This window comes from Eurosta solidaginis, chromosome 4, assembly GCF_040869045.1.
Source record: "Eurosta solidaginis isolate ZX-2024a chromosome 4, ASM4086904v1, whole genome shotgun sequence".
Taxonomy (NCBI): domain Eukaryota; kingdom Metazoa; phylum Arthropoda; class Insecta; order Diptera; family Tephritidae; genus Eurosta; species Eurosta solidaginis.
Window position 1 is genome coordinate 13,087,129 of NC_090322.1, and position 22,558 is coordinate 13,109,686.

General features: G+C 36.7%; 2 protein-coding genes across 2 annotated transcripts; one reads left to right on the forward strand and one right to left on the reverse strand.

Annotated features, from left to right (window-relative positions):
* The first annotated feature begins 138 nt into the window (after positions 1-138).
* On the forward strand, positions 139-4,654 carry LOC137249086 (uncharacterized). Its single transcript, XM_067780262.1, has 2 exons — positions 139-373; positions 3,145-4,654. Exons 1-2 carry the CDS (start codon positions 359-361, stop codon positions 3,529-3,531), a joined length of 402 nt encoding a protein of 133 aa, XP_067636363.1. The 5' UTR covers positions 139-358; the 3' UTR covers positions 3,532-4,654.
* On the reverse strand, positions 4,279-22,558 carry LOC137249082 (kelch-like protein 5). The gene is made up of 6 exons (XM_067780249.1): positions 22,415-22,558; positions 9,913-10,270; positions 7,850-8,475; positions 7,583-7,790; positions 5,740-5,853; positions 4,279-5,668 (listed from the first exon to the last, which is right to left on the reverse strand). The coding sequence occupies exons 1-6, from the start codon at positions 22,528-22,530 to the stop codon at positions 5,453-5,455; spliced, it is 1,638 nt and encodes a 545-aa protein (XP_067636350.1). The 5' UTR covers positions 22,531-22,558; the 3' UTR covers positions 4,279-5,452.

The following is a 22,558-nucleotide window of genomic DNA, read 5'->3' on the forward strand; positions in this document are numbered from 1 at the left end:
TTCATGGGATCTTCAATGTTCGTATTCCGGTTATAATTGTTATTGTTGTTGTTGCTATCTAACTTCGAATTTACGGTGCGCACCAAATGGTATAAATCGAATCTGGTAAGCGCACATTGAACACATTGCTTTCGTCAACTTACTTGGTCTAACAACGGCGATCGAAATTGGCGTTACTTAAGTGAAAATTGAAATTTAAGAAAATTGAAAAAAAAAAAAAAATATTGAAAATATATAAACAATAAATCGCGAAAATATTACTCTTCGCGGTTTTCTTCGTGTGTGTGTGTACGTGTGCTCGTAATTTCGCGTTGTTGTTAACTTTTTCAACTTTGACACGTCTAACGTTTCCTGCAAAATGTTCAAATATATCGTAAGGATAATTTTGTTTAAAAACGAGAAAAAACAAACAAATGTATATTAATACATATGTACATATCTACATATATTGTTTTGAGTTACCAAAGTGGAACAATTTTTGAAACTGCACTAAAATGAATTACAATTAAAAAAACATTTATTTTGGTGAAATGAAAATTTCTAAGGCTTTGTTTTGCTAATAAAATTTAATAAAAAAATATCAAAAATTACTAACTAATTTTTAGTTCAAATAGTGCTAAAGCTTTAAATTTCAGTAGAATAAAAATACACAGTTTTGCTGATTTCAATAATTTTTTTTTATTGAATTTGGAAATATTTTAATTGAAACCCCACTTTTTACAAATTTTCGATATCGAAACTTTTTTGTTGATTCTTTATCTTTTATTTTCAAATTAAATAAAAATTCTGTTTTAAAAAAATACTATAATATAAATTTTATATATATCTTTTTAGTTGCGAATCTGAAAAGTTAAAACATCAAGCGAATTAAAATCCGCAATATGGTTTTTTGTTTAAAAGTGTTGTAAAAAACTTTTGAATATGCTTCTTAATTTTTTTCTAATTATTTAATTTCTTTATTAATTGCAAACTATTCTTGAAAAACGTATAATAGCAGATACATAAAAAATTTTGAATATTAACAAAAATTCGTAAAAGTCTAGCATTAAAAAGTACTACAAAGAAAATTATAAAATTAAACATACTTTTTACTTAAAAAAATATAAATTAAAAAAAATTCCGTTAATGCCTAACATTAAAAAATACTACAAAAAGAAATTGGAAAATTAAAAATTTTGTATTAAAAAAAATAAAAATTAAAAAAAAAAATTTTCCGTTGATGTCTAATATTAAAAAATTATACAAAAATTATTACTTTTACAAAATTATTTGAATGTTTTTTTTTTTTTAAACAGATTTTTTAACAACAGATGCTTAAACAAAGAAAAACATCTTTACGTTGAAAAATAGCATTGGAAGAAATTTTAAAAGTAAACTTTTTTATTAAACAAGATTTAATTAAAAAAAAATTGTTTTCCTTTGGTTAATATTTACCATTAAAAAATAATACAGAAATAATTAAAAAAAAATGTTTGTAAATTTTTTTTATTTTATTAAATTTTTTTATAAAAATTGTTTCGCCATTGGAAAAAAATTTATACATATAGGAATATGAACAAAAAAAATTTTTTTCCGCCAAATACGTATGTTGTTCCTGTTTCGAATTTCGAAATGTGTTTTATAAATTTACATTTTTTGTTGTAAAAACTACAAGTTCAAGTTTTCTAAGTTCTCTAAAGTGTACCTACACTTTAATAATTATTGAATAGATTCTTATAAACTTTTTAGAAAAATACAAAAAAATTCAAAGATTTTAGCCGGGCTTGCAGCAATAAAAAATATAAAATATAGAAGTTTCCTTTACTAAGTAACTTTTTTTTTGATTTTTAAATTTGTTTTTTTTTTTGTTTTTATAGAAGAACGTTTCAATGAATACAAATTTCTTTAAAAATCTAATTAAATAAATTTTTTTTAACAATTGTTTTTGTTTTTATCGGCCTATTGATAAATCATTCAAGGTTCGAATCGAGCTCAAGGCCAGAACAATAATTTTTTTTCAAATGATAATTATTGTTATTTTTTAATTTTTCTAAATTTAGAAAAATTAAAAAATAACAATAATTATCATTGGAAAAAAAATTATTGTTCTGGCCTTGAGCTCGATTCGAACCTTGAATAAATTTTTTTTATATTTTTTTTAGTTTCCAACTCAATTGTGTTTTTTTTCATTTATAAATATTTTCGATATAATTTATTTCATATAATTTTATGAAACAAAAACCTGAATTTGCGGGAAAAATGCCTTATTGCCTACCTTGCAAAATTGAATAAGCTTTCGAAATGTTTTTGCTCTAAAAATAGCATGAATAATTTTTTAGAAAATTTAAAGCATCAGAGTATAGAAAACAAATAAAAAATAAAGTTTTGAAAAACAAAAACGATTTTTATAATTTTTATATAGAGCCTTTTTCTAGCAAGTTTTATGAATAGGGGACATTGAAACATTTTGAGTTGTCCAATTTTATTTGTGCAAAAAAAACTATTTTGCAGTTATTTTAGACTTTTTTATTAATAATAATATTAAAAGTTTCAAGGATTTTGGAAAGCATCGAAACAAATAAAATCTCTTTTTTTAAAACAGAAAATATTTAAAAATTAAAGTTTTGAAAAAAAAAAAAGATTTTTTTTGTAAAGAGAATTTTGCAAAGTTTAACTTGAAGTTGCCGAAAAATCTGACGGTCTGACGCCGAAAATAAACTGAATTTTGTTGTTTAAAATAAAGTATACAAACAAAATTAGTTCTATATTTCGAGGTAATTGGAACACAAACATTAAAGATACTAAATATTTGTTTGCAATTAAACAAAAAAGTATTAAAATTAAAAACAAACTTGATGAATATTTTCTTTATTATTAACTTTTTTAAATTCCAGTTTTTTATCTTGACTTATATAAAAAAAAAAAAAAATATGTTCATGCCTAAATTCTGTAGATAGGGTCGATATATTTTTGTAAAAAATTCATATTTATCTTGCAGACAAAATTTAAAGATTTTTTTTGGAAATTTCTTATATTTCAAAAAATGTCACGTTGACTACAATATTTATAAATATTTTTTTTAAATAAAGGTTTATTTTTAAAGCTCTTTCTAAAATACTATGTTCTAATTTGTTTTTATTTATTTAAATTATTACATTCTTACAGCTACTCTGCGCAGCAGTTTCCCTTTCTTTAACCACAGCTTTGAAAATTCATGATTATGAACATCACGAATACGCAGAATATAAGGAACCTGAAGAATCGGAACATCATCACGAAGTCGAACACAAGCATGCCACTTCACATCAGAGCGTAAAATTCCATCATTTCCATCCGGTACCCGTCTACATTAAGGATAAACATTTACTTAAAAACCCCATAGAGATTGGTGGTACAAAGCAGAAACTGAAAATTTTACATCCTGAAACCGAAAAAAGTCATAATCACGGATTAGTTTTGGAAGAGGAAAGCGAATCACATTTCGATGAGCATGGCCATCACGAAGTCGAACATCATGAACCTGAACACTATGAACACTATCATCACGAATAAAGAGTGAGAGCGGAAGCGGAACAAATACATACAAGAAGATGGCTAAAAAAATAAAAAAAAAAAAACAAGAAAATTACAAAATCTTTTAAATATTTCGAAAATGAATACGAATTTGTTAAAGTTTGTTATTTTTTATTTATCAAACTATAAATTGGTTGCTTGCCCGTGGTTTTCATATTTTATATGCGAGTATATCGTACTTATACATATTTTTATGTATACAGTGCCTGCCAAATATTTGCAGTGTAATTTTATGTTATAATGCATAATTTTTAAATTTGTTTATGCTTAATTATTATGTAATTTCTTTTGTTTTTTTGAGTATGCAACGGTCACAATGGTAACATTTTAGCAGCTTGTATACAATTAAGTATTGTTTTTAGTTTGTGTGTATGAACAAAAAGTGTTATGTGAAACAAGAGCTTTTAAAAGCTCTTCCACTTAAAACTTAATAAAAATCAGAAGAGTGTTTCTTAGGTAGATAAAATATGTTGTTGCTTCTTTTTTCGAAAAAATAACTAGCAAGTAGTTTAGCAATACAAAATATTAGCAAACATTTGTGAAAGCTTCATGAAGCTTTTAATGTTTATGTGCAAGCTTGCGAGTGTTATGGCAAATTATAATAACAGCCTAGTTTTAAGCTTCGGGAACTTGTGAAATATGTGCAATTACAGCTTTTAAGCATATTGTATGAAGCTTTAAAGCTTGTAAGCTTTATTTTAAAGTTATTTGCTAAATGTTTCATAATTTTATTTGTATATTTCCAATAGTTTGAAAACTTCAAACCAACAGCTTTTAATTTTTAAGCCTATTCATATTTTCACTCAAAACTATTTTACATCTAAAAATTTTATTTAAAAAAACTTAGCAGCGTTGCGTTTGCAATTTGAACTTTTGTGCAAAATTATTTTTATAAAATGTGAATTTGGTAAAAGCTTGCTATATCCGAAAAACTTTAGAAAACTGAAGAAAGCTAAAAAGTTTTTAGGGTTTGGAATAACGACTTTAGCTATGGAGGTACAATGTGCCATTTAAAAAATAATTGTTTTTGTTTGAATCATTTAAAAAATATTTTGGTGAAAATATACATACGATAAATATAACTATTTTGCTGTTGAATAAAACAATACATGCTTAACATTTTTGGACTAACTACGTAGGTTGGAAACAAAAACACTACTAAGCGCGTAGATATGAAATTTTTCAGCGATTAAACCAGCAACTACAAACTTTCGGACTAAGACACTTAACGTCGACTATGAGATTATGCGAAAAAGCGAAATTTGTTTTCGTGTAAACGAGCCTTTTGTTATGCTTGTGTGAAGCTGTATGTAAGAAAGCTCAATAAAGCTTTCACACGCGTGTTATATGAGTTACTCATTTGCGCTCTAAAGCAGTTTGCAAATACTCTCAGTCTTTAAACTTTGTTCCATTTGTATTCTAATTGCAGGTTTTGTGAATACCTTTTGAAGTGTAGACTGCAGGTATTGAAGACATTTACCTTCTTTGGACGTCTCAGCCGCATTGCAGGAGTTTAAGTGGGGCCCAAAAACACATATATTGTGTGTATTAATAGTTTTATTTTTATTTTTATTATTCGTATTTTTTGTCAAGAGTTATTTCGTTACAAAATCTACATACATAGAACATAGCGTACCAAATCTCGACCATCGTTTAGAAAACGACTTATTTTAGCATATTTTTTTGAAGAAAATAAACGTTCCATTTCAGAATATGTGTTCAGAAATGCCTTATCACAGCATAAAAGCAATACATTTTGACGTGATTTAAGGCGTTTATGAAACAAATTCTTAGAAACGATGTTCATAGTGCAAATTCTGTGAATGGGCTTTTTGAAAAAATTTTCTGAAAGGGCTTTTTCGTACTGGGAGGCAAATCAGCTGTCGCTATTTTTTCACTCTTATAACTTGTCTGCCAAATTTGTAGGCACATTTTCACATTGAAACAATCCAGCTACAGGAAGATTTCTCTTTGTCAACCATTTATCGTTTGCCATATCGTAAACCTCGACCGAATCGACAAACTTTTGCGGACCGGTTATACCACCAATAGCAAATAATTGATTCCCAATGGATACGGCACACACATATCTTCGTAAAATATTCAGGGATGCAATCTGTAATCGAGTTTAGAAAAAAAAACATTCAATTCCCTGCTGAAGCTTTAAAACAAGAAATTCCGGCAAACCATAGTCCATTCATTGCGTTTCGGGTCGTAACGCTCAACGCTTGTAGAATAACTATCACTTCTGCCCACGATGTCTCTGCCTATCGCATAAATATAATCCTGATGTACGGTCACCTGAAATAAGAATGAGTAAAATTTTTGTGAAATTGTGTTGTAGGGTGCATCGAAAACTCAACTAGGACCTGAAGTATTATTATTTTTGGGCCTCGATGTACTGCTACCTTCATTTAGATCTATTTTACTTGATCTTTCGGCCTATTACTGTATATGGAGGCTTTTAATGTATGTATTTTTACCTGATGAAGGGATTAAGATTCACGCCACCTAGATGTAAGACTCTATGCTTTGCCAGAGCGATGCATTCGCAGGGAATGTGGGCCTGCGTTTTATTCTCCATCGGTAGACTACAGTGTCCCGAGTTTAGCTGATACTCTCTTTACTGGGAGTATTAACATTTTGATCTGTTTTTGCCCTGGGTATTCAATGCAGTGTGTCCCCAGAAGGGCTCTGGACCATAGAATTCTGCTATAGAACCCTGCTTGGCTAGGCTAGGAAGTCTGCATGTGCTTTACCTTCATGTCCCTTATGGCCGGAATTCCGTCCTAACAAAACCTTCTGTTTGGCTCCGAGACCAACTCCAACGCATGCATCCGCTAGCTTTGAAGTATTTGTGTAAGACCGCAAAGGACGTAAGGCTGCATGGCTGACATAATGAGGATATTCCTCTTCGTAGACATTAGCTACCGCGCACTTCTATTGAATGGATTTCTTCCTGAGAAATAATGGGGTAGCATCCCATTGGTATCGATTTCTTGAAGTTCAGAAGAGAAAAGGAGACGAAAACGCACAAAACGAAAAGAGGAGAAAGCAAATGCAAGAATAGAACGAAGGGAAGTGATGAAAATAAATAGCAAAAGGAAAGAAAAGGTGAACAATATAAAGGTTTTCGTCTTCTCCCAGCAAAGGGAAGTAGCAAATGGGCAAAAAGAAGAAGGAGAATAATAGGAAAATTAAAGTCGGAAAAAAGGATGATATCAAGAAGAAGAAAACAGCGTGCTCACCAACCACACCCAAGGTCCTGAGCAAAACTGCCGGGAAAAGCAGCATCAAAGTTATCTAGGAAAAGTTATTCTAATCGGGCTCGCGTCTCGGTAATGGTTTGACAAACACTACGAGTATAGTTCTGCCACAAAGAGCTCGTCATTGAATATTCATCTATCATGCAGATGCTGTTTAGTGCTGGCATAAGACATACAAAGTTTAACGACGTGCAGTGGAATAGCTAGATATTTTTTAGCTCATCAAAAAGGGAATATCTAGAGAGAAGAAGAATAAAAAATAGAAAATCAAGGAAGAATGAAATGACGATACCAAGAAGAAAAATATGTTAACCTTCGATTTTTTTTTTAATTTTAAGAATAAATATGGCATCATTTTGGTCTTAATAAACTCTAAAATGGTTTTGAGCGCACCTTTTCTTGGTGAGCCAAAAAGCATACTTTAGGGGGCTGCAATTCAGTTAGCAAAACTATGTAAAAAAGACTCTTGAGCTAAAAATGGCATTGGGGGAAAATATAGAAATTCTCAAGACCAGGATAGTAAGCGAATGTAGAGAAGTGGTAACTATGAACTAGCTACGCTATATACAATTAGGGTAATCTGGATACAAAGGCTTTCCTGGTACGTGTAAGCCAGATCTTACACACTTACTAAAGCACACCGCATTTATCAGAAATCGGATAATCGACGTGACGCAGGTTGAGTAACAATTAGGGCAGAACTGGGACCCTAGCTCAGCCGATTAATTAACAATGATGTCAAACTTTTTAAAATTTTTACTTACTGCTGGGTTTGCACGTCCTTTAATCATAGATTTACAGGTTCTCCATCTATTTGTGGCTGGATTGTAACATTCAACCGTATCCATTGACGTAACGTTTTGCTTTCCACCAATTATGTATATTTCATTATTATAAATTGTTACGCCGGGTGCTTTACGTCGGGTGGGCATACTGGCGACGTATTCCCATCTGTCCGTCGATGGGTCGTATCTACATGATAGACGAGTCTTACATTCATTGCACAACTTAAAATCCACTATTTAACTTACCTTTCCGCGCTACTGAGATCCGTTTTCGTATGGTTAACTCCACCAATAGTATATATGTACTGACCCCACGCTGCCATGCAGAAAGAAACTCGGCGCTCTTGCATTTTTGTTTTTGTGCTGAATTCTTTAGTTCGTATATTGTAACACTGAACTTCGCTATTTATTCCGAAAACACTTTGGCCACCCACAAAGTAGATTGTGTCTCCAACGAAAGCGGTGCTATATGAGTATCTTTTTATGTCCAACTTAATTGTTTTCTCCCATTCTTCTTTGGCTTGATCAAAACGTAGTATATACTTTGGGCCAGTCCAACTACTCTCTTCCCAAGTTTGTATAGCTAGCGTAGTGACCATGTCAGCTCGTTTCTTTAGTGCCTCATTAGCTAACTTTTCACAACCCGGCAATGGCTTGATTTGCTTCAGAATGAAGTCCGGTTCGAATTCGGTAAGATTTAGAAACCCAACGACATCGACCAGTTGTTGTTGGCGCAAAGAGGAATTGTATTCATACCAACTTTTTATTGCCCAAAATAGATCCGCTTGTGAGACCTCATTTATATCAATTCTATCGATCATAACTTTCCATTGAGCTGGCGTAATACCAAATATTTCGCCGTTTTTGTTAACCTGCAAATAATTCAATTAAAGGGACTGAAAATTAGTTTAAGACATGTGTTATGACTTAGACCCCAGCAGGTCTAGGTAGATTTTAGAAATATTCTGTATAAGTGAACGTTTGCTTGACGAGACCGAAGCTTTTCGTTCCACATTTTATACTGTAAACGGTTTAGCTTTTAAGAACTTCACTCGAGACGACGTAGAGTCTATTACAGTTGAGATTTAATCTAACCCGACTATTCTCGCTTTATCACAGTCGCGTGGCGCGTCTGCACCATACCCACTTTAAGTACACCCTGTGCGTCAGTTAACAGCTCGCCTTTATCATTACTCCAGGAGCCTGACCGATCTGGAAACCTTCCGTCATTCTCCGGATTATTTTTTTTAGCATTTTTGGGTATTAGACAGCATCAGCTGACTCCAAATAGGAAAACGAAACGGAAGAGATGGCTTTGATGGTGAATGAGTACAAAACGAAGTACCTGCTGTACTCAATCAAAGAGTCAGCGTACTTGCCCCTTGGCAACCAAAGCACTGTTGACAGCCATAATTTTGAACTATTAAAACACTTCGTTTGTTTAAGAAGCAGCTTTAATACCAACAACGTCAGCCTTGAAATGCAGTTTGCTGCAAAAACTGCTTCTTTCACTAAGTAGCCATTTGAAAAGTCGCAAACGGAAACCATGCTCTAAATTTACTTATCGTACCCGTCCTGATGTATGGTGCAGAAGCATGAACACTGGCAACAGCTGATGAGGCATCTCTAGGAGTGTTCGACTGAAAAGTTCTTCGAAAGATTTGCGGGTAAGTACTCAAGAAGATTTTATGCTGAGGTGCACGAGCTTTACGCAGACATCAACATAGTTCAGCTAATTAAAACACAGCTGCTCCGGCCAAGAAGTTATTCTTATCGAGCCAGCCTACGGAAGCATATTCAGAGGGCGGCCCGTTCCGCTGGAAGAGTCAGGTATAAACCGACTAAAATTCCCTTTGTGTTACCGATTGGCGCCAATTAGACAAACGAGGAAGCAATTGGTGCGACTTGTTGGACGGCCACATCAATTTAAACGGTTAAGCATCAAAGAAGTAGGTAAATAAGACAGCGTCTTACCCTTGACACTGCCTGTCTCACTTTATTTATTTCCAATGCATAGCATTATGGGGTCGCTGGACACTTACAGTTTCCGCTGTGCGGAACGTAATAAGAGTGATATGTGCAACGTCAGGTCGAATGCTACATCGTCAGGTCGAAGATAGGTTTCAGTGCAGAGGTGTGTTTTGTTTTGTTTCGGACGGACTGCACCACCTCAGACTGAGTGGGAAAACGTTAATACTCTGGACTATAAGTCCATTTTCATAGGTGGTTCCACGCTGAATGCTAGTGTGAGCAGTGCTATCTACTCGGAGTATCTCTCATATTATTCTAGCAACAATACCAAAACTTACCGTTTTGAAATTTTTCGCAATATAGTCCAGCAAACGTAGTTCCAATGACTTGCATTTAGTCTCAGCCTCCAGTGCAATAAGTTTGCGTACCAAAAAACTGTCAATATTATCCATCATATAGCTCACACAAACCTCAATAACGCCATCCAACTGTAACAATGTTGCACCACGGAGCATACGTTCGGCATTACCAGCAGTAATATCCGTCTGTCCATTATAACAGAATGTCACCAATTGTTCAAAGGTATCGCTGTCAATGGTAGTGATTGTGACTGAAGAGCAAGCGGGTTCTTCATTATCGAAAAATTCCAATAGGTAAGGACTAGCCGCTGAGAGAATAAGACGATGTGCAGTAAAACTGAAAATGTATTGACTGGTTGGTAAATGAGCTAATATTTTGGCGGTAATCATAGTATCAAAGCTGAAAATTAAGTGTCTCTAGGTTAAAGGATGCATAGTGGGACATTTCGATACAAACGGATTTTCAGACAGGCTGAAAGGTTGATGTATATTGGATCAATTGAGTGCATATACGTATGATAATTAACAGGCCCCTGATAGGAAAAACCCAAGGATTGTATTTTGCTCTAGTAGTGGACCGACCGTTACTGCTGGAATGGTGCCCCTGTATACTTTAGGGAACATGTCGGCTACTAGGCGTACCACGGCAAGACTATAAAATTGCGCACCGGCAAGAGTTAGAATGGAGTACTCTCTTACGATTGCAGTGTCAATCTCTTTAGCCGGTGAGTGTTTGCTAAAGTTCCGCAGAACTATAGCGTGGGTTGTAACCGTGCTCGATTGCACGTAGTTGTCTGAAATTTTAACAAGGCAACCATTTTGGTGGTTTTTCACCATATTTGCTGATTAAGGGGGTAGGCGATATAAATTTACCTTCTGTTATTAATACGGTAGTGGCTGGACACGGCGGTAATGGAGCTTTGATGTTGGTGGTGGTGCGGCTGAAACTGGTGGCGATGGCACTAGTCCTTACCCTTGTGTATGCGGTGGCTGTGATGGCGGGCAATCCTGTTTTGTGTATCGGACGATTTGAGCACAAGTAACGCGCAGATATTCCTTGTGTATACACAAACCACTGGTGGCTATCTTAGTATAGGCACAAATAACTAGGAATTCTCGAGGGTTTAAGAAAAACTATTTTTAATTTTATTCCGGGTTTTATATTTTCTTAATAAAATTATTATTTTTGTATAAAAGCACAACCGCGATGGGTAAAGAATTCGAGATAGCTAAGCGTGAGGCAGTTGAGGGGGAGCAGTTTAATACGAGTTAGAAGGGAGTAATTTGATGCGCTTGTAGGCGTATGAGTCGTGGCACAGTGGATGACGTACCCGACTCACACGTTTGGGATTGCGGGTTCAAAGCCCACTGCAAGCAAGCATATTTTAAATTTATTTGTTTTTTTTTTTTATTTTATAAATTATTATTTTAATGGACTGTATGTTATTTTACTTAGAGAGAGGTCACTATGTACCTGTTACACCTTGTATTTATTCATTGGGGGCGAGCACTGGGGGCTCCAAGGTATTGGCTGCGGGATGAGCCACCTTGGTTTGCTTTGAAAAACCCCACTTTGGGATAAAAAATTTAAACTATGTCTTTAGAATATTTCACTAACAAGTTGAGAATTACAAGCACACTCAATGGCTAATGAAACAAACGAAAGAAAAAAGTCATAGTTTATGTCGCTTAAACAAAGTCTTTGATCAGGCCGACCGCGGTAGTAGAAGTGTTTGCGCTGAGTCAATTAGCGCACGACCTCCTGACCTGTGATTAATTACCGCGGCCAGCGCAATTGATATTGTATATTGGATGCTTAGAAACGCAGCAAGTTTCTGAACACCAGATTGAAAATTACTGCGCACTAGAGACCGGAAAGCGTAGGGTTCCACTCTCCACTCGTGTTTTCGTTGGTTTTGACTATATTTTTGTTTATGTTGCTGACGACGGTACGGCTTCAGCGCTTGTGTCGGATCTTGATACCTTTATTCGTGCTGCAATAACGGCCTAGATTGTCCTTTGACTGTCGCTCAGCTGCTTCGTATAGAAGGGAGTGATTCGGACTCCCTTTCCTCAATGTTATCTCCGCGGGAAGCATTTGTTTCCAATTCCGAGACTGATAATTCACATTCCTTCAAGTCAGGGCAAGTAGGGATAAGTTTTAACCACGGAAACTTCTAAAGAAATAATGTTATCTTCGTCGTCTTGACGTGAATACCGTGAATGGTGTGTTCTTCGCGGGTAGACAGAACTGGCAAGATCAAGAAGAGTATGAAGATTGTGTAAAGTCCAATCTGATGATACCGTCCACAAAATTTGCATTTGAAGCTGTAATGGCCTCCTAATTCAATTCGTTGTCGAATAGCCGAGTAGCGGGTAATTTTGCTGTAATGACGTTTTCTCCAGTAGTAGTTAGAATTATTAGCTGGAAAATGTCATGTGTATATGGCAGGGATAATCCCTTTGGAAACCATCCTGCTTCCCTTATTAAAGGGCACATGACTTCTGTAAAGTGCATATCACTACCACTGCTCTAAACGCCATTAACGCCCAGATAACTTGCGGACTAAATCGCCCAAAACTTCATCATAGAACGGTGTTCGTGACACTTGACCTCTCATAGCTAATACAGCTAACCACGGCGCATTACTCCTAGAGGGATAACATCTCCGTAGCCACTGCGATGACATACGGCATCTTCCAACTCAGTCCGTTAATCCAGATAAACATAAGGAATACCTAAGACTAATCGACACTCAGTCGGTAAATAATTCGATAAGACGCGCTCGGAGAACTAGTATTCTTCTAGTATACAACTAATTGGTTCGACTGCAGGGTAGTTTTACCCCGAAATCAAAAATATGTATTCTTATTAGACTCGGAAGAATATGGAACTTTTATTTTGTCAAATGAGTACATATTGTGACGAATATGAGTGACACTAAGTGATACTCACATCCCTAGTCTGATGCTAAGTAAATAAAGTCACAACAACAATAAAGCAGACAGTCACTTGAATCTACATAAACGAATCAATCATTATGTATACACATATGTAGGTACACGCAGCTGAGAAGCAAGGCACAACCACATGCATATATCTCAGATACTGCTGAAAGTATGCAATGAGAGAAGCTATAAAATCGTGCAATTGTAGTTACAGCTGAGAAATTTGAGAGCTGATGGCCAACTAGTAGATTCTGGAAATGGAAGCGCCTAGAAGATGCGAACGAGGAAATCAGAGAGTATAAAAGGCAGCAAATCCAGAGGCGCTGGAATTTAGTTTCATTTGAGCTATCAATCAGTTTGGTTATTAAGCAAGCTATTCGTTGCAAAGTTTGAGTGTTATTGTGAAGTACTTTAATAAAGGCCATTTTGCATTATTAAATATTGGAGTTATTTATTCAACAGTTTAGTGATTCGAACTTAGCAGAGGGTTGCAAATAATAGGATTTGCAAGTAAATTTGTTACAATTGGTGTCAGAAGAGAAATTGTTGAATAAATTCCAGAGGACAACAAGGACATGGCAAAGTTCAGTGAATTGAAGATCCAGATACTGAAGAAGGAGTTGGAGAGCCGTGGATTGAATACAACCGGCATTAAACTCGAACTTCAGGCACGACTACGGGAGGCAATGGAATTAGAAGGAATTGACGTGGAAGAGTATGACTTTCATCTTTTGGCGAGGAACCAACAAAAATGGAAGAGACAGTTACGAGCACAGACTTGAACATGATTTTGGCTGCAATATCTGCTCAAACATCGACAGTGGCTTCTCAACTGGAATCGCAAAAGACAGATATAACATCTCAACTGGCATCTCAACTGGAAGAACAAAAGAACATCTCAACTAGAATCCCAGGAGAACCGTATAACATCCAAGATGGAAGAACAGAAGACACGTATTGCAGAAATGTCGTCAGAAATAATATGGAAGATTGATGCACAAGAAGCGCGTATTTCAGAAATGTCGACACAGATTACATCCAAGATGGAAGCACAAGAGGAGCGCTTATCATTGCAGGTGGCACAAATGTTTTCGCAGTTAGAAGCACAGAATACAAAAATTGTACAGCTCGAGGACAAAATGGATGCCGAGATAGAAGCTTTGAGAGGTCGTATACAGGAGTTGCAAATAAATCGCCCAACAGTTTCAGCGAGTAATCCAAACGGAAAGACACCATCCTTTGACGGTTCTGTTCCTTTTCAGGTCTTTAAACTACAATTTGAGAAGACCGCAGCAGTGAACAACTGGAATGCTGAAGATAAAGTTGCAGCTCTGTTCGTGGCACTGAAAGGGCCTGCCGCGAAAATCTTACAGATTATTCCAGAGTACGAACGGAACAGTTATGACGCATATATGGCTGCTCTAGAACGAAGGTACGGAAGCGAACACAGGAAACAGATGTATCAAATAGAATTGCAAAACCGTTACCAAAAAGCTAATGAGACTTTACAAGAGTTTACTTCGGATGTTGAAAGGTTGGCTCATTTGGAAAATGCGGACGCACCCGTGGAGTACACCGAGAGAGTAAAAATCCAGAGTTTTATAAACGGTATACGGGACGTAGAAACGAAGCGAGCGACATATGCAAACCCAAAGCCCACATTCGCAGAAACGGTATCTCATGCGCTGACTCAGGAAACAGCGTCACTTTTGAGTAAGCCCGTGGAAGTGGAAAGGCCAGACTGGGTAGACACAATTTTGGAAGCATTAAAAGGAACGCAGCAGAAAAACGATGGTGCCGTCAAATGCTTTAAATGTGGAAAGCCAGGGCACATTGCACGTTATTGCAGTACCAATCCTAACAGTTCCAGCAATGTGGGTGGCCGTAAACGCAGAGTTGAAGGAGAGGAGCAAATCTCAAAATCCACTCAATCGTTAAACTAAAGCGAGTCAGCCGCAAGGGGCGACAGCTGGCTGCCTCAATTGAATGCCCCATAATCTCTATCTCGCAAATTGGAAGAAGATCAAGCAATCTTACTGTCGGAGGACATGTGGATGGAAAGGAACGTTTACTGACTGTAGATACGGGTGCATCCCATTCCATCATTCGATCAGATTTAGTCAACAAGAAGATAAGACCATTGCTTGGAGCAAGATTACGTACAGCCACGGGAGACGACACCCAGGTAATTGGAGAAGTAGCATGTGAAGTAGCAATTGGGAACGTCACGGTACTACACAATTGTATAGTGGCAGAGATTGTTGATGAAATCATAATTGGAGTGGACTTCTTAATCCACCAAGGCATCAAGATCGATATGCAAAGCAAGACGATGCGATATAAGAACATGGATGTGCCACTTAATTTCGGCTACGAGAGAGGCTACAGCAGTAAACGAGTGCTGGTGGAAGAGAGTCAGCAAATACCACCAAAATCCGAAGCAGTCATCTGGGCAAAGGTTGATGGAGATTGTGGGACAAACAAATTGTGAGTTGTCAAAGCAGCAAACAAATCAGCACCGAACATACTTGTAGGAAAAACCCTGGCTATGACAAAACAAGATGGACGTATTCCGGTAAGAGTACTCAATGAGTTCAAGTCACCACTCAAACTGACCAAAGGAGCTATTTTGGGAAGATGCCAAGAGGCTGAAGTAATTATTAACTGTGAACAGCTCCAGGAACACGTTTCATCTAGTAATACAGATCTTTCAAATGACATCACGGCATGGACGGAGGAGCTAGAGGAAGATTATCAGAGTAAGGCAAAGCAGCTGATCCTAAAGTACGCAAACATATTTGACCAGGATGGTTCCAAACCAGGCCGCACCAATGTTGTGAAACATCAAATTGACATTGGAGACGCGAGGCCGACACGTCAAGCTCCACGTAGTGTTCCACTGGCGAAGCGGGAAGTTGTGAGTCAAATTATACAAGAAATGAGCGACGGCGGCGTCATCGAACCATCGGCTAGTCCCTGGAGCTCACCGGTAGTACTTGTAAAGAAGAAGGATGGAAAAATGAGGTTTCGCGTGGACTACCGGAAGTTGAATGACGTTACGAAAAAGGATAGCTACCCATTGCCAAGAATTGACGACACTCTGGACTCGCTCTCTGGTACGAAATGGTTTTCCACACTGGACTTGGAAAGCGGCTACTGGCAAGTGGAGGTGAAGGAGGAAGACAAAGAGAAAACAGCCGTCAGCGTCGGAGATGGTCTTTGGCAATTTACAGTAATGCCCTTTGGACTATGTAATGCACCAGCTACTTTCGAGAGACTCATGGATCAGGTATTAAAAGGACTACATTAGAAAACATGCTTGGTGTACCTGGACGACATCATCGTATTGGGCAAGAACTTTGATGAACATCTTAAAAACTTAGAGGAAGTTTTCCAGAGAATAGCTGGCGCTGGTCTGAAGTTAAGTGCCAAAAAGTGTGCGCTGTTTAAAAAGGAAGTAAATTATTTGGGTCACAAGGCAACGACAGAAGGTATCCGTACAGCGAATGAAAAGATAGAGGCAGTAAACGATTGGCCAAGACCACAGAATCTGCATGAATTGAGAAGTTTCCTTGGGCTGTGCACATCATATTACCGCCGATTTGTACCAAATTTTGCCAGCGTAGCCCATAGTCTCCACGAGCTAACAAGAAAAAATAAGGCTTTTGATTGGAAGAAGGAGCAAGAAGTAGCTTTCCAAACATTGAAAGAGCGTTTGTGCACTGCCCTAATGTTGGCATATCCGATTCCAGGAGCAACGTTTATTCTAGATACAAATGCGAGCGGATATGCTATAGGAGGCGTTTTATCACAACTGGTCGATGGACAGGAGAAGGTAGTTGCATATTACAGCCGTTCAATTGGAAAACCAGAGGGGAACTATTGCGTTACACAGAGAGCTGTTGGCATTGGTAGAGTGCATTAAACATTTCCACAAATACCTCTACGGCCAGCGATTCCGCGTCAGGACAGATCACGCAGCGTTGAAATGGCTTCTGCAGTTCCGTAATCCGGAAGGACAATTGGCACGGTGGATCGAGCGACTACAAAGCTATGACTTTTCCATTGAGCATCGAAAAGGTAGTACCCATGGAAATGCTGATGCAATGTCACGAAGACCATGTAGTTTGGAATGCAAGCACTGTTCAAAACCCGAGGCTAAAGAAGACATTATAGATGTCCGGCTAATGACTATATCAGACAGATGAATGGGACAAAGAACAGCTAAGAAAGTGTCAGCTAGAAGATACAGATCTGTCACATGTTATGCAAGGGCTCGAGCGAAACGAAAAACCAAACAGAGAAGAGATGTCAGCAGAGAGTTCCATTGCGAAGTTATATTGGGCACATTGGAACAGTTTAGAATTGATATCCGGTTGCCTTCATCGAGTATGGGAGAGTGAGGATGGTAAATGCACGAAGAAACTGATAGTTGTTCCCAGAAAGAGGACTCCTGACGTGCTCAGCGAGCTGCATAATGGTCCAAGTGGAGGTCATCTTGGAATCACGAAGACGCTCAAGAAAATTAAGCAGAGATTCTATTGGGTTGGTTGCCGTCAGTCGGTCACCGAGTGGATTGCCAACTGCGAGGTTCGCAACAGAGCGAAAGGGCCCAAAACACGAAGTCATGGCCAGATGAAGCAGTATATTTCAGGTGCACCATTTGAAAGGATCGCCATGGATGTCGCAGGACCATTTCCTACTAGCAACAGCGGAAACAAATACGTACTGGTGGTTATGGATTATTTCAGTAAATGGGCAAGAGGTATACCCAATCCCAACCCAAGAATCAGAAACAGTAGCAGGAGTGGTTACAAACGATTGGGTTGCAAGGTATGGGGTACCAATGGAGTTACATTCTGACCAAGGCAGGAATTTTGAATCAGCTGTGTTCCAAGAAATGTGCAAGAAGTTGGGCATTCGGAAACACGGACAACTGCATTGCATCCTCAGTCCGATGGTATGGTGGAACGTTTCAATAGAACAATGGAGGAGCATTTAAGGAAAGCAGTAGACAAGTACCATAAGGACTGGGATATACACATATCATTATTCTTGATGGCCTACCGATAGGCGGTACATGAGACAACGGGCCAAACTCCCGCAAAGATAATTTTTGGCAATGACCTTCGACTGCCAGCTGATTTGAATAGATAGGGATAGATGCCGATGCGGAGAGAAAGTCAAGAAATCCATTGGTAAGGCAACGAGCAAAGATTATGAGTGACAAGATGAAAGCGAGGTACGATAAAGCTATTAATTTGGAAGGGTTTCAGGAAGGAGATTTAGTGCTGTTACACAACCCACAACGAAAAAAGGTTTGTCCCCGAAATTGCAGTGTAATTGGGAAGGCCCATACAAAGTTGTAAAACGGATCAACGATGTAGTCTACCGCATACAAACCATTGGCAAACCACGAACCAAAATGAAAGTGGTTCATTTGGAAAGGCTGGCAGCGTTTAGATTGGGAGATTTTTCTGATCGGGACGATCAGACTTAGGTGGAGGGCAGTGTGACGAATATGAGTGACACTAAGTGATACTCACATCCCTAGTCTGATGCTAAGTAAATAAAGTCACAACAACAATAAAGCAGACAGTCACCTGTATCTACATAACCGAATCAATCATTATGTCTACACATATGTAGGTACACGCAGCTGAGAAGCAAGGCACAACCACATGCATATATCTGAGATACTCCTGAAAGTATGCAATAAGAGAAGCTATAAAATCGTGCAATTGTAGTTACAGCTGAGAAATTTGAGAGCTGATGGCCAACTAGTAGATTCTGGAAATGGAAGCGCCTAGAAGATGCGAACGAGGAAATCAGAGAGTAATTAAGCAAGCTATTCGTTGCAAAGTTTGAGTGTTATTGTGAAGTACTTTAATAAAGGCCATTTTGCATTATTAAATATTGGAGTTATTTATTCAACAGTTTAGTGATTCGAACTTAGCAGAGGGTTGCAAATAAGAGGATTTGCAAGTAAATTCGTTACAATATGTATGCATGTAATCTTTTCCCTATTATCACTGCAATTGCTTGAAAGCAATGTTCTGGTATACTGATACATTTAGTATCCTCCCCCCTTAATTTTTATAAATTTTGCCGCTATTAAGGCTTATATGGTTGATAAACATCTTTATAATTCATTTCATAACAATAACGTGATCTTGCATTCAACCGACTCACTAATCGTTTGATGTGAACACTGCATAATGCTCTCGTTTTTCGATACCTCTGCCGCATTTATCGATTCGCACAAAAAAATGCATCACCACTACTACCGTGTTGACCGGCCATTTATCGGTTGTTATTGTTTTTCGGTCGTCCTAACGTAGCTTGTTTCTTTTTATGTGTTAAAGGTTGAAATAAAGTTTCGAAGAATATTTCTAGTGCGGTAGAAATAGTGTCGCGAAGTTATAATTGTCATTTCACGTGCGGGGAAATGAGTTTCAAGTGCAATGGTAAACACAGAAGTAAAAAAAACTAAGTGCCGGTCGAACATGTCCGCTCGTGTGTTTTTGTTTACAGGAAAAAAACAGGGTGATGAAAATGCACTCAAGTCTAGTGGCTTAATTTCTCTAATTCGTTTATTTCTGAAACTTAATGTAATTTTAACAACATGCCTTGCGCTGTTAAAGCATGCAAATAAATTCGCAAAGAAAATATGAGTATTAGGGTGGGTCGCGAAAAAAGTTTGATTATATGCGAGGAAAAAAAATGTGATTCGCAACGGAATTAAACACTACTCATTCCGTCATACGCTGCTATTAGACTGTGTTTTCAATATAAATTGAAATTTCTTGTTCACATTTTTAGTAATTTTTTTAAGTTTTAATTTAATTTCAGCAAATGAAAGAAAAATACTTAAAAATAAAATAAAAACATTTTAAGCACTTCCTTATATAAATAGGTAAAAATCAGCGAAAAATGTCTCCTTATATAAAGACATATTCTTGCTAAACTTTGATTTTGAAATTTTTACATAGAAATTGCAAAAATATTTATGAGAAGTAAAAATATAAAAGCTTATCGCACATTACTTGGATTGGAAAGTTGGTAGGAAAGGCGATATTATTAGTTAATCATAAATATTCTCATAAATATTTTTGCAATTTCTATTTCAAAATTTAAAAATCAGAGTTTAGCATGAATATATCTTTATATAAGGAGAAATTTTTCGATGATTTTTGTCCATTTATATAAAGGAAGTGCTTAACATTATTTTATTTTATTTTTATTTTCTCCTTTTCTTACATTTTCTCGGTGTCCTAACCTATCTGTTAAATTTTACGCTAGTAGCTCAATGAGAACTTACATAAAAATCAATCCCAAAATTCCCTCCGTTCCGTTTGATATTGTGTCATCGACCTCTGAATTAAGCTCTAAATATTTGGCCTCTAGCTCATCGAGAAGTTACTTAAAACCAGGTTTCAAATTTCCAAATTATTATCTAATTTTTGCGATCCGTGCGCCATCTAACGGAATTTTTTCTCCTTTTGTTCCTTTGTCACGGTGTCTTAACCTCTCTCTGAGGTTTCATGTTTGTAGCTCAATGAGAAGTTACTTTAAAAACGTTCTCAAAACACCAAATTTCCAACTGTTATCTAAATATTACGATCAGTGCGCCAGCTAACGGACTTTTTCTCCTCTTCTTAAATTTTCTCGTCGTCTTATCCTATCTGTGAAGTTTTACAGTTGTAGCTCAATGAGAACTTACATAAAAACCAATCCCAAAAGTCCCTCCGTTTCGTACGATTTTTCTAAATATCTCATCCCGTGCGCCCCCTAGCGAGTCTTTTTGTATCGCGTCATCGGCTGTTATCGACCTCTGAATTAAGTTTGAAATTTCAAGTCTCTACCTCATCGAGAAATTACTTAAAAGTTGGTTTGAAAATTTTCAAATTCTTATCTAATTATTTCGATCCGTGCGCCACCTACCGGATTTTTTCCTTTCGTTGCATTGCCACGGTGTTCTAACCTATGTGTAAAGTTTCACTTTAGTAGCTGAATGATAAGGTACTTAAAAATCGATTGCAAGATTTGTATGAAAAGCGGACAAACATTAAACCAACCTAATATAAAGGAAGTAAAAAGAAAATATATACATAAACCTTAGGCACTTTAAAAGTTTTTGTTGTAAAGATATTCGAATTTGATTGGTACCAGTGATAAAGAAAAATTTTGTTTGTTTGTATTTTTCGTGGTTACGCGGTCGAGATTCTTTTTTGGAAAAAAAATTCACACATCCTGCTACGACCTCCATTGGAAACCAAAGGTAGCTGTCATGATAAGTAAATAAATAAACAAACATCAGCAAGAGCAGAAATCGATGGTAAGTGATTTCCTTAAATTTTATTAGAATTTTGTAATTGTCTTAAATTTTTTACTAACTATTGTTGGTTGGGGGGTAGAGCCTTAGTTAGGTTCCCTGAAAGAAGGTTCATCATTTTCAGGGGGATCCGTTGGCTATAGTACCAACTTAACTAATGGTCGAGTGACTTGACCATTTTCTGTAACAAGATCTACCAAGCGAACTCAGTTATCACAATGGGGGTGCAAATTGACCACTCTGCTCACGCTCTATTTATTAGGTGTCAATTTATCCTCTCCGATCTACAATTTTCATACTAGTTTGAGGACGCTTTTATTAATGCCGTTAGTTTAGCTCAGCTAGATACTCGGTTAGCCATCTTCGGCAATGCTTGCGGTGTATTTTCTTCAGTTCCTACCATCAATTAATAATCAAAGCAGAGTTATCGATCGGATCTAAATCTGGTGGCGCTAAAAGATGTCCTTCTACTAAGAACTAAGCCGGGATAAGAGGTTCTAAATCAGAAGGTTAATTTTGAAGCAGGGTTTAAAGATCGCGAATTGAGACACTAATCTCTTCTTCTTCTAGAAGGGTGCTTAATTCCTCAAACGTATATTTCTCCTCTAATGCTATCTTTTTAAAATGTGCTTTTAACGCCCGCTTCTCGGAGATCGCCCATACATTAAGTGTGATTGAAGTAATTGATGTGCATGCTTTTATAAAATTTTATCACGCGCATCAGCAACAAAGGTCTTGAATTCTGTTGTAAGTGCCCTTGAAGCTTCGCCAAATTTCTTTCCGTTGCCGGATTACATTTTCGTATAGCAAAGAACTTGTCAAAAGCTGTCAGAAAAGAAGCGTAGCGTATCACTCACTTGTCACTGGTGAAAATTGAATAAATGAATGAATAATTTTAGAATGTTCGTTCTGCTATATTCATTAGAATTCAATTTTTCGCTTTAAAAGTTTTTGTATCAATATCTTAGCTTTATTTGTTCCCTATATACTTGAAATGAATTTTGAGACAATTTTCTTTAAAATGTCTCACTGTGCGATAGTGCAAATCGTTAATCAATAGCTCTGCCGTTGAATGGCAGAGTGGAAAATCAATCACCATGAAAGATTTTAGCTTTCATACTACGGTGACCGTGAAATGCAGCTTGCTCCCGGACTACAAGTTTAAATTAATTTTTCAAACAAGAAAACTGTACTTACGTGTAATTAGTAAAGGGGAATTCAAATAACACATCGGTGAACTTCTGATTATTATAAAATTTATACACTTTTTGCATAACGGCCGCATTATGCTTGAATTCGCTATTGGCTGCCATTTTTTCCTTTCAAAGCGAAATTCACTAA

Excerpts from the sequence above, each read along its gene's own strand:
- LOC137249082 (XM_067780249.1), bottom strand. The coding sequence starts at position 22,530 with ATGGCAGCCAATAGCGAATTCAAGCATAATGCGGCCGTTATGCAAAAA. Across the intron at positions 10,271-22,414 it reads TTCCCCTTTACTAATTACAC|TTTTACTGCACATCGTCTTA; the intron begins GTAAGTACAGTT and ends ATACATTTTCAG. Across the intron at positions 7,791-7,849 it reads GATCTCAGTAGCGCGGAAAG|ATACGACCCATCGACGGACA; the intron begins GTAAGTTAAATA and ends TCTATCATGTAG.